The sequence below is a fragment of the Pseudochaenichthys georgianus genome, chromosome 12 (assembly GCF_902827115.2).
Source record: "Pseudochaenichthys georgianus chromosome 12, fPseGeo1.2, whole genome shotgun sequence".
Taxonomy (NCBI): domain Eukaryota; kingdom Metazoa; phylum Chordata; class Actinopteri; order Perciformes; family Channichthyidae; genus Pseudochaenichthys; species Pseudochaenichthys georgianus.
Genome location: NC_047514.1, coordinates 15,507,685 through 15,520,541, shown reverse-complemented (window position 1 = coordinate 15,520,541; position 12,857 = coordinate 15,507,685). Strand labels below are relative to the sequence as shown.

The window sequence follows — 12,857 nt, the reverse complement described above, 5'->3', positions numbered from 1 at the left end:
GTATTAAGAAGCTTCTCATCAACCTTGAGTTTCTTAACCCTCCACCTCAACGGTCTGGCTCTCTGTCTCGTGGATACTCAGTATGTGGACATTACATTGCCTTATAATGTTTGTGGACTCAACAACCCAGTAGAGGCGACCGTCTGTGTAGCAATGAGAGAATTACCTACATTTACCAGGGAACATAGAGATGTGGTTGTGTTTATGCCTGTGAGCCTTGTGGGCTGCCAGAATCACAAAAAAGAGGAGTTAGCATCAGAAGCAGTTTTGTCCATTTTCTTACTGTAGCTTTTTCCTTTTTGTTAAAAGCTGCTTTGGCATCAGATTGACAACGTTGGCAGCATCACCCTTACAAGCAGGTGAAGCTTCTTTGTCTTCTCCTTCTCAACCATTGCCTCTCATTTGTCACAAACCCCACACTTCAGACAGGCATTCACTACGCTGCACTCTTGCCATGTGACTGTTTGGACAGGATTGATTCCTCAGGGCTCTTTGTTCCATTACATATTAATCCTAAATGACTTCACTCACATTTAGATTTTACATATTTTATAGTTATTGTATTTACATATAACAACGATTTTGTTTCTCATTCTGAGATAATGGCATATCGGCATATTGGCAATTGTATGTTAGAGAGCTCAAGCTGGGGTTTCTCTCCACTCTCTCTGTAGCCTGGCTCATGTCCCTTTGCCAAGTTGTTTGATATGCAAAAGGTTTCAAGCAGACTTGCTCTTATCTTCCGATCATGTGATGATAGCAAGAACATAATGTGTTTTCTGAGGTGAGACAGAGTGTGAGCAGTGATGTGCAGTAGGGATGATATGTATTATTACTCTTTCTACTGCTGCTGCTTATTAGATGCTGCATCATTCTGCTGTCAGGGTTTGTTTTCTCTCTCTGTTAGGGTCAGGTCAGGATGTATTATTGTTTGGTCTTTTTGAATCAGGTCATCCTTACTTTTTGTGTCTGTGCCATTTTTGCATTTATTTGAAAGAGGACAGTGTAGAAATGAATGAGGAAGAAAGGCATGACAGCAGAGGTCCTTAGGCTGGATTTGAACCGGTTGTTGTTTTCATTGTGGTTATATAGTGTAAACTGTAATTACTCAAATATCAAGGCGCTCCAGGTCTCCCTTTGAAATTAAAGTACGGTTGAAAGCATGTGGGTTTTCCAAAGGATCTTTATTTTGGGTACTTTAAAATGTAAAATGTGCCTGTCCTAGAAGGAATCAGCCTTTTGTATCCGTTCCTCCACTCAATGATTTAAATTGCTACGTACCACTCACTTTATCAGTGTGTCCAGTGCACTGTTTGTGTCTGGTTATTTGTCTCTCTCCAGTGAATGATATCATTACTGCTGCCTATCTGCTATTTTCTCTAGTCTCTTTTTATAACTCAATTTAGCACATTCCATATGTGTTTACGTTTGTATGGTAATTCATTTGACATTGTCAAAACATACTGGTGAGGCCATTATCTACAGACAACCATGAGTGGCAATATGTTATTACAGAGCAAAGGATTAAACTGAACAAGGACAATACATACAAATAATGGTACTCTAGGAAAACATCTGTATTTTTTTAGCAAACTGCAAACGGTTGTCTTTAAACGGAAACATTTTAAAAATAAATATACAATAGATACATTCTCTGTTGGGTGGACCACATATCTCTAAACAGGGACATTGCAATGTAATGGAATTGTTGTGAGTCATAACGTTCACATTAACACATGTAACTCCATGCTTGAAAAACATTGCATTATTTTGTAATTTCATAACAGCAAGTTGCAAAAATGCATTCCCCTGGTCTGCTTCAAGAGGCAAAGTGAGATTGATTTACAACTTAATGTATGCAATACAGTCATACATCACAGGTAATGTTTCATATTAGGACACCAACTGTGATGCTGTGACTCAAATCATTCTATTCATCTTAATAATCTACTATTTCACTTCGAACTGCTGATGCAAGGCAATCGGATGTGTGTGAGAAAGAAACAGAGAGGGAGAAAAATAAAGAGAGACAGATAGAGAGCGAGAGAATCAGTAGACCGTGGAGGTGAGAGACTGAAGGGGTGCAGGGCTGCAGGATAAGGCTTGCATCTGCATATCAAATACTTCATGCCGGGAAATGATGATAATAAAAACTGTAATATTGCTATAAATATATAGTGTATGTACCTACTGAGTGTGATGTAGGACCATATGGGAGCAAGTCATTCAGAGGACAAAGGAACCGTTCTTTTGACAAAACATGGGTTTGATAAGCAGAGTGAGTCCTTTGGAGGGATGACATGCAGTATTACACGTGTTTAATTAGAGGCACGGGGAGTCAAGTATAATACTCCTGTGTGCTTAGCTTGTCTGGGTAGACTTAGAGTGATGAATGGCTTAAGAAAAGTGTCACTTTCAAAATGTTAAGTGAAATACATTTAATCAAGCCTGTAATATAAAGATGGAAACACACAGGCGATGCATACTAAACACATTCTGTTATTATTTTTTTTTATGGTATTAAGTTGAATAATGGATTCAGAAAGTAACTTTTCTTACTTCCCAATTTCCTTTCTTTCGCCTACAATGACTGCTGAATAGTAGGTCTGTTTGCACAAATGCTTTCTGCATTTCATTTCAGATGTACTCGGCACCTCCAGACACATGCGTTATTTTTCCAAAGAGGCACATCAGCGGGGAAGTGCACTTCGCCTGTCGTCGGCATGTAATCAGCGAAGTATGCCTCTAACTGCAGGGAACATGATAAGTGTGACACAGTATCCATCTTGCAATTAGTATGGAAATGTCTCTGGCTCCAAGGAACAGGTGCAAATTGCCCAGGTATAAAAAAATGGGGAAAGTGAACATTTTGTTTGTCATCTGCATTTCACAGAAATCTCACAAAAGACAGAGTGTAAGTGCATCACGAAAAATAATGCAAAGTACTAGCACCAATTTACATTCTTAGGAAGATAAATAGACACATTACCTGACCAATTCATGTGTTCAGAGGGTGGAAGTAGTGCACTTCTAATAAGATATGTATTAAGTGCCTTTGTCTGCAGTTACATTGAGACAGTAGAAGGGCAAACATTTAAATACACATTTATAAGTCCAATTTTATTAGGAGTCTAACAAATACAAAAAAACAAATTCTCAAATAGAGCAACATTTTAGCCACAGTAAATGTATTAAGAAAGATCATTTATTCTGCAACATCACTTGGAATATTGATGATGTACAGAGGCCTCGCCAAACAGACTGGACCAAAGTGAAACACTAAATGGAAGAAGTTATAGAACTGAATTGATGTATTACCTCTGTTTTACTGTCTGATGTATTATTATTATTATTATTTCTTCTTTGACGGTGACTTTTTAGGCAAGACGTCTGGAAAACCGCAGAAGCCAGAACGTGTCTGTTAATAAACAGTTGAATTAACTGATTTATTTTTGCAGTGTGCCATGCAGTGTATGCACTTTTCCACCCCTATAAAGATGCTGTGATCTTCGCTTTGATCACTGCTTGTCTTGTGAGTTTCGGGGCTGCCAAGTTGTTTGACTAGTTCAAACCTGTCGTGTGTATATAACCCTACCGGAGCCCTGGCTTGAGTGCAAATCCTTTTACTGGCCGCAGTTTGATGTAACCCAGTGTGTAGAGCTGGAGTCTGGGGGCAGAAGACCCACTGGGCTCTCTTTTGCTTCAGGGCTAAGGGATCAAGACTGTCGGGTTCCCCTGGTTTCAGATACTCACATTGTGCCTTTGTTTTATCTTTCAAACGGTTCCCTGTTTGTTGTATAAAGGAAATTCCCCAACTGGTTGAGCCTCTTGAACCTTTTGGGAACGAGAGGCTCTTACTCCTTTTTACTTATTAGGCTGTAGAAGTCCCAGTCATGTGTACAAATTCTCTTAAGATGGATTTTAAGCCCCTTTTAGCTAACAGCTTTTTGCTGATCAAAGCAAGTAATCCCCCCTTAAATGCTCAGCTCTTTATGTCAGTCCTAGCTCCAGTACAAAGTGTCCCACCTTACTGTGTGCAGTTCTTTATTACACACGCTCTATGCTCAGCTAAATGGTTACAGTCTCTAAAATGTATAAAAGCAAGTCTATGTGTCTCATGCAGATATTTTATTCTCTGAGAATGATCAGTGTTTATTATCCATCTACAAAGAAATCAATAGGGCATCTCAAATGTATCTTAAAAGCAAAATGCAGAATGTGTACAAGTCTTAAGACTTCACATGGCAGACCTTCATATTAACAATAAGTTGAAAGGAAGGCATTTGTTCATGCTTTCTTTTCTGCAAATTACACAGCGAATGGAACTTTGAGGAATTATGTGAAATGACTGTTTCCGAATTATAGTACAATTCTAAAATACATGGATCTCAAAAGGTTTTATCATCAGTAAAACACATTTCTAAAAGGAACAACTAAAGCTTGGGTTGATAACATTGGAAAAAACAACAATAAACCACAGGCTGCAGCATAGGATCTCTTACTCTCCTCTTGGCAGGTTCCCCTTCGCTACAACCACCTTTATACCAAAATAGTTGTGGTGACTTCATTATTGTATATGTACTACTTTGTGCACTCACCATTTACTAATGATAAGTTAACGGAAAACTTGTCTCTATGACGTGTTCTATTTTTCAATGTAAGTTGTTTACAGTGAACCACTTTTGCTTTAGAAATCCTGAATCAAAAACAATAACAACACAGAGGACCTTGAAGACCAACAGCAGACACACAATCACGCAGTGTTTAGCCAAGCAGAGCTATCGTGACCCATAGGGCAGAACTAATACAAGGCATTTCATGGGCTCTTGAGAAGCTGTGTACGAGAGATATATATATATAGTGTGTGTGTGTGTGTGTGTGTGTGTGTGTGTGTGTGTGTGTGTGTGTGTGTGTGTGCTAATAAAATACACAGAGAAAGTTATCCATGTGTGTTTGCCTGTATTTGTGCATAGATCCTCATCATTTCTCTGTGAGAGAGGAGCATTTCACCACAAACAGCACGTGACTTATCAGAGTGAGCCAGGTTTTCAGAGCACTGACAGTTTAGGGAGAGCTGCAATGGGATAAGTCTCAATCCTCTCTCTGTCATCCCCTTCTCACTCTCTCTCTCTTACAAACATGCAGTATGTACACACACATCTGTGCAAACACAGATGCGGCACCCCAACGGCAAACCCTGACTACGGATTCTAAGAGCGGCTCCGCTGAGCCCTCAAGCCTTTCTATCTCTCCTGAAACGCAAAACTGATAAAAGACGACCATCATGTCTTCAGAGACATAGGAAGATGTAAACAGTAAAGATGTGAAACAACAAGTCTCAGCGGAGGATCGTCAGTGTAATCTACACTAGTGGAAATAAGAAAATATGGCTTTTTTTAGTTGAGACAATAAGGCAAAAGCAGACAAAGCCAAACAAAAAAGGATTTAGACAAGAGTCTGAATCAGATTTAAGTAAAGCTTATAACAATATACACTTTATCAGCCAACAACAGAACTATCTATTACTTCATTCTGAACATGGGCATGCATTAGTGTCGGTGAACATGTGTGTACTGTGTACTAGTTACCTGAAGGTCATTTGGAATATCTGTCCCAAGTTGACTTGCTGGGTTTTGTTGTTGTATCCATGCAGGATCTCACCAAACAGGGTGTCATTGAAGTGGACATCCTGCCGGGGGCACTTTGGTCCATCACAGTTGTCTGACAGCAGGAGGCAGGAGCGCCCCTCCCCTGACAGTTTGTACTCCTGAACACACCTGAGGAGGAGGGAAAAGCTGTCTATATCTTGTATAATATGCGATGAATGTACAAATAAAAAATCCATCTCCAAAGGTGCCCTTACTTTAAAGTGCGTGCAAATCAAATGTGCTGATGGCATTAAGGGAAATGTACATTGCTGCAAATTGTATTTTGTTGCAGGCTTGTTCACCCTTTGTGTAACTTAGCCTTAAGTTAAAGAACAACTATAAATGCCATTTCACATTGTGGAGTGAGAAAAAAAGACATTCTTCATTTTTCTTCATACTTCAATCATTACTGTACTGGGCCCACATGGCGTACAAATTAAGTGAGTTGTGACCTGGCATGATCAATATTATTAGATCTGCATGGTTATCAGTATCTCAAAACTCCTCTTGGATTTTCCTACACTACAGTTTTACTATTAGAAGTATAAATCCCCTCATAAGTGACAGAAGTAATGAAATAGAAAATGTGCTGCAGTGGTGCTAACAACATTTCTGCCGTGAAATCCCACTGACAAGCATGGCACACACAGCTTGATCCATCCTTCTTGGCGTATTACTGGTAGAAGGTAGTGTTGCGATAATGGTGTGAGAAATGATTTCTTGCCACACATTAGGAAAAAACACAAACTGGGGGGATGCCACAGTGTGACACCGCTGTTGATCAGCTTCCTGGGCCATCATTGCCACGGTATAATTGTTTTCAAATGGCAGATCCCTAGGGATTACTATCCCACGTGAACCAATTTAGTCCTAGAGAAGTTGTGCAAAAAAGCTTTTCCTAGCCCTCATACAGTGTATCATCACAGTGGAACATGTGTCGGGTGAGGAAGAGGGCGTTTTAACTGTTTGGCTGAATGATGTGCAAAAGATAAGAATGATTCAGCACTCCATTTTTCATCTTGGAAAAATGGATCTGAGAACAGCAAACTCCCTTGAAACGTTTAAAAGCTAATTAAAAACATATATTTTTAATATGGCTTTTAATTTGGGTTAACTTTCAATTGTCACTAGTATCATTGTCCATGTTTTACTGTATTTTATTTTACATTTTCTTTTTTAAATTGTTTTATTTAAAACATATTATCACTGTAGATGTTTTATCTTATTCTGTATTCATTTTTACATTATTTTAATATTGTTGTTATGTTTTCTGTAAAGCACTTTAGGCTGCTTTGTGCATGAAAGGTGCTATGCAAATAAAGTGTATTATTATTATTATTATTATTATTATTTTTCAGACGTCTTTTTTACTTTTAAGCCTAAAAGCCATCAGTTAACCAGGTAATACTACAGGGTTGACTAATTGACATTGTAAAACATTAATAGGATAAGTTATTATATAAAAAACAATGTTTATATAACATCTTGGGCAAATGTCTTTCATCACATTTGTATTTGCTGATTAAACACTCCCATTTGCATATCTCATTTCCTTCGTGTGGTTATTTGCCTGAGGAAGAGTCTGATTGAAATATCACTCACAAATACGATTCCATGAGCCGGCAGAAACCTTTCATTTTGTTTTTCCGCTGTTAGTTATTCTCACCCGCAAAACATGAGCATGTTGCTTGAGCTAGGGTCATCTTCAAGGGGCATGAGCTGCTGGCGACACAGCTGTTCACAGCCTCCATTGAAGCCATCCGTGCAGTCAATGCCCCTAGAGTAGTCATAGCAACCTGAGCCATCCTTCATTGGCCTCAGCCCCTCAGGACACTGCAGGAAAAGAGAGACAGGCAAAGAAGGAGAGGTGGTGGGAGGGAGATGTGGCGAGAGGGTGAGAAGGAAGGCATAAATTAGGGAGAGAGAAGAAGAGAGTAAGGCACGGAGGTCAGCATGTGCATTTTAATCAGGATGAGGCCAAGGGTTTAAAGATGGGAGAGATGAGAAATGGAGAGTGGGATATTGAGAAATTCATAGACACATTTATGAAAGATGGCAATTATCTTATTTAATGATACAGCAAACGTTGAGGTCTTTATGTGATTAAAGATAAGAACAGCTGGAAACTGGCAGCTTGGAATTGTCCTTACAGCTTGTCTCACTACTTGAGGTCTTTGTTTGCTTATTTCATGTCAGACACAAACTCCACGTGTGTTTGTCTCTCCTGGTGAGACTCCACACTGACAGGTGGAAAATAGTGGCAGGGGAACGCCATGTTTATCAGAGGAGACATGATTTGTCGACACCTTCCCCAGGCCAACATGGTGGGTAAGCAATGAAAAGGAAATCAGTGTGTGGGGATTTGTCCCTTTTACAATGGAGAGAGTATCAATTCACTTGAAATGTGTTATAGAAGGATAATAGTTATATATTATACACATGGGCTTTGAGGAACAGACATATGTCAATTGCATACAGAGAACCTCAAATGAGAGTATCAATGAAGATCAGGCATATATTTACTGATATCACATTTAATTACTGTTTTGTTTTCAGCTGTACTTCATCATTCAGTTTGAATGATTTTCAGCTTGGCATTGACACCCAGCAACTCCACACATAACACATCACATGTACCTGAGCATACGCATTCTGGAGAGAAATCTGAAGGGAAACAGTATGTCCAAAGTTTATATATCCTAAGTTTATGCTGGCTAATTGATCGTGCAGCACTACTTTTGAGTTTTTTTTCCTTCTTGTTAATTATACTTAAACCGGCATAATAAATACTAATTAAGAATGAATGCAAAAACAGCAGAATCATTCTATAACAAAGCTGAACTCTATTAAAATTATAATTTTGCTTGGAATTAATAACTTGTAGACTTAATAGCATACTGTTCAGGATTATCCATATCGGATGTTAAAAAAAAAGAGATTGTTGCCCAAACAAAACAAGGGGGTTATACTTGACAAACTTTTCTGCTGACACAGCTTTTGTTACATAGGCTTGCAAAAAGCTGTTATGGTAATATTTATTTAATATCCTCTTAAGGTGTTAGCATATGATTAATATCTTAAAGAATTAAACATGAACTGTTGTGGTAGAGACAGCAGACTCAACCCGTACAGATTTGATAAATTATATTTGATTGATATTGAAAAGAGCGATTCTTTCACTCAACGCTTCACCATACTAATTTAAAGATGATATGGTATGTTCGTGACAGTGTCATATTATAGGTACTTTATAGGCCTTTTAAGTACTACTGTCAAAGGTTCTCTAAAGCAGTGATTCTCAAACTCTTTTCAATAATGTACCCCCTGAAAAAAAATTCAGCCAAGTACCCCCTGATCAGCGCAAAACGATTTGTTAGGGGAAAAAAGCCTATATAAAGAGGTACAGTACAGCGCTGCACCATCGGTGTCTGATTTATTAAAACAACAACCTTGTAACTGAGAAACACTTACATGCTACATTTCAAATGTTTACAATCCATCACTAAATTCATGGCAAACCAATTTTAACATCATGCAATAACACTAAGACGACATTAGTTGCATTGAACTGATCTTTTTAATAAGTTGTACTTACAATGTAGTGAGAAACACGGGCTTGTGCTTGACTGAGGATCTTTGTCATTCTGACAGGGAGGCAACTGCAGTTATTCCACTTTGAGTTTTGAAATAGTGTAACTCTAGTCTATGAATATAAAACCCACACTGCTCAAACTTCCTTACTTTTCCTAAAATTGGTATATTTATCAATTTGTTTTCATTAACATCAAATAAATCTCACGTACCCCCTGCAGTACTCCAACGTACCCCTAGGGGTCCGTGTACCCCCATTTGAGAACCACTGCTCTAAAGACACAGAATAATCTGTAAGCTCTTCTCTTAATGCATGAGACATCTTCAGACTGTTAGCGAAATATTCACTACAAAGCTTCATCAGAATTCCCACACCGAGAACAGCGGTTGTTCACATTATTACACTGATGAGATATTCTGTTTCATTGTCTCTCAAAACATTGCTCTAATGTGTTATCACTGCACTGGCTCCCGGTCTCACTCAGGATTGACTACAAAATCACCCTCTTCACTCATCAGTGCATATATGGAAATGCTCCCTCCTACATCAAGGAACTGCTCACCCCACAAACCTCCACGAGGAACCTACGTTCAGTAAAGGCAAACCTCCTCATCCCACCAAGGACAAAACTGAAGACCATGGGAGACCGAGCCTTCTGCTCCGCTTCTCCGAGATTGTGGAATGCCCTCCCAAGCCAGCTGAGGACACCACAGACTGTGGAGGCTTTCAAAAAAGGCCTAAAAACGCATCTTTTTAGAATAGCCTTTAACTAGATTTTTAAATCCCCCACATTATGCCATGCGGGCATGAATGTCACAGCTTTTATTATGTTGTTTTAATTGTTTTTTTTTTTGTTTTTTTTTATTGTTGTTTTGTTTCACCCTTTTTAATTTTTAATTTTGTAGCACTTTGAGTTTTGTTTACGCAAATGAAAAGTGCGCTTATAAATAAAATATATTATTATTATTATTTGTTATTTCTGATTTTGCCAGTTCATCGCACTTGAGGCTCGAATGTGAAACAGTTATATTTGGAAGAGGTGTTGATGGTGTATTAGTGTCTTAAAAGAACAACGGTGCAGAGAAGCAATATTCCACATCCAGGCGTTTTTAAAGTAGATTTCTCGCCTTGAAATAGCATGGATTCACAGATTGGTAACGTGCCAACACTGTGTCTGTCATGTTTTATATTGCATCCTAATGAGGGAGACATTAGATTTCGGAAAACAGAGTGATTGAAACTATCAACAGTTCATTTTTGAAAAATCGCTCATATTTGAATATTTGATGGGTTTTCTGGCACTGGAATCCAGCAATCAATTTACACCTTCAGACAGCCATATGCTGAACATGTGGCATTTCTAATAACCAACACATCACTTTTCTCAGAGCGGCAAGTGCTGCTGTAATTTCTGTTTTGGGATGTGTTTATGTGATGGTGTTCTGGATTCAAAATGTAAGAGACTCTTAAATTACATGGCAGTTTGCAGAACAGTGTTCACCACTTTCACTGACGGCCGCTGTGACTCATCTGCGAGTTTGCGTGTTATGTGTTTTCTGCGTGGGATTGATTGTGGGTGTGTGAGGCATGATGACACAAACATGATAGGTGTTTGTGTATTTCAGCTATTTGCAAAAAAATAAAGTTGGCCTGCCATTGCCCAAGGTTAACAAGTGTGCTGTATTTGAAATGTTCTGAGCTGTTCTGCTATTCTGTCAGGAAACACACAAATAGGTTTTGAGACTGACTGACACGCTGTAAATAGAGTCTTATACCCTGAGGTAGCTTTTGCAGCTCTTCAGTGTATAAGGGTCAACAGGTAAGGGGGGACATTATAGGGAGGGGGTGTATGTCATTGATAGTTCAGTAACATCTCTGTATGTGAACATTTAAGCCTTCTGGGCAGAGGTATTGGACATCTCACTTTTATCTCCCACAGTGGTATAGATTTATAGTGTACACAAACCCTAAATAAGACACCCAATCTGTTGTAGGCTTTACATTTACAGATTGTCAATATATGCAGTATATGTCACCATAGCCTCAAGCTTTTATGATGTAACTTAAGGTCAGTGATTAACAGTTTAAACCTATTGTTGTCACATGTCATAAACACCACTGAAATACATGTATAGTTGGACCTCCACTCACCCTAATGTTAACCTCTTTTACCCCCACTGTGCCAGAAAACATTTAATAAGATGTGGCGAGTATGTCTTCCTACCCTCCAGCATTGTTGTGACAGTCCAGACTGGACACAATTCAAATAATGTTCATACATTATAACTAACTGACAGATCATAAATGCTCCTGAGACCAGTAATAAACAAGATTTCCCAGGTAAGAAACCATGGGTCACAAAAGCAATTAAAGGCTCATATGGTGGGTTTTAATAACAGTTATGTAATGCAGTACAGGGAAATTAAGTCAGAAATGAGAGGAGGCAAATGAGATACAAAAGAGGATTGGGCAAGAGCTTTCCGATGTGAAATATATTAGAAAAACATGAATGTTATTACTGAGGCCAGGACAAGAGAAATAGGGATGTCAGCCTGGATGTCAGTTCTAATAAACAGCTAGCTGTTTCACTTAACACTTTTAAAGCTGCAGGAGTTAAGTGGGGAAACATTTGTTGTTGTGTTTTAAACACTGGGAAAACACTTTTCTGCCTGATACAGTGTAGGAAGAGCTCTAGGCTTGATAACATCTGTTTCTGGGTGCTTAGAACGTGTAGAGAATGATTCCCCATTGTTTTTCCCATTGTTTTTTTTGTAAAATCTCATGAGCAACAACATATCAAACTGGAAAGCCTAACATTGCTAAATGTGAAACCTGCAAAGTCTTGAATCATGAATGCCCTCAGAGCAGCAGCTGCTCTCCAGTTATCAAGGCCTTTGCAAAAAATCTCAAGCTTGCAGACAGGGGACAAACTGGAGAGATAACAGGTGAGCTGAGGATTATGCATTTTGACATTTGGAAGACCTTCACTTACACTCGTGTCAGGCCTGAACGTACAGTATAGGCTTATATTTATTTTTCCAACCATATTTTTCTCTCTATTTTATAGACTAAAAATTACAAAAGCAGTTATTGGATATATCCTGATTCAGTTGTAAGCTTAGTCAAATGAGGGGTGACAGGTCATTGGCGTGGTTAATGTTATCAAAAGCTATTGCCCAAAAGCTATTTGATGATCCACACGGTGATATGCAATCCACCACCAGTAGTGACTAAAAGTAATGACTATTTTTTCCTTTAATGATGATAATTATCTCTCTCAGAACTGCTACATTATGCTATCATTTCCAGATCGCTATCTAATGAGATTGAATGATGGCTGATGGTTTTCACACAAAGGCTACAAATGAATCCTGAAACTAGGTTACATCAGCTCTTTCTAGGCAGTAGAACACGCATTTTAAACAATACAACACAACCAACATACGTGCTATAAACGTTGTATTGTACATTGTTCACATGTGTAAAATTGATAAAATCCCATGTGTTAAACATTTAATGGAAAAGCTCTCTCGTCTCAGATCCATTGATTGTATTGCATGAAAGTGATGCTAACTTCCTCACCAGAACGGAATTGGAGCCATTCATCACACTGAGCA

The 12,857-nt window shown here is 38.6% G+C and overlaps 1 protein-coding gene across 1 annotated transcript in view; it reads right to left on the bottom strand.

Moving 5' to 3' along the window:
* LOC117455880 (astrotactin-2-like) overlaps window positions 1-12,857 on the bottom strand; it is a 337,211-nt gene that overhangs the window by 93,958 nt on the left and 230,396 nt on the right. Inside the window, exons 12-13 of the mRNA XM_034095512.1 lie at window positions 7,315-7,481; window positions 5,589-5,777 (exon numbers count right to left, since the gene is read on the bottom strand). Of these exons, the coding sequence (XP_033951403.1) occupies window positions 5,589-5,777; window positions 7,315-7,481 (356 nt within the window). The remainder of the gene's footprint in view (window positions 1-5,588; window positions 5,778-7,314; window positions 7,482-12,857) is intronic.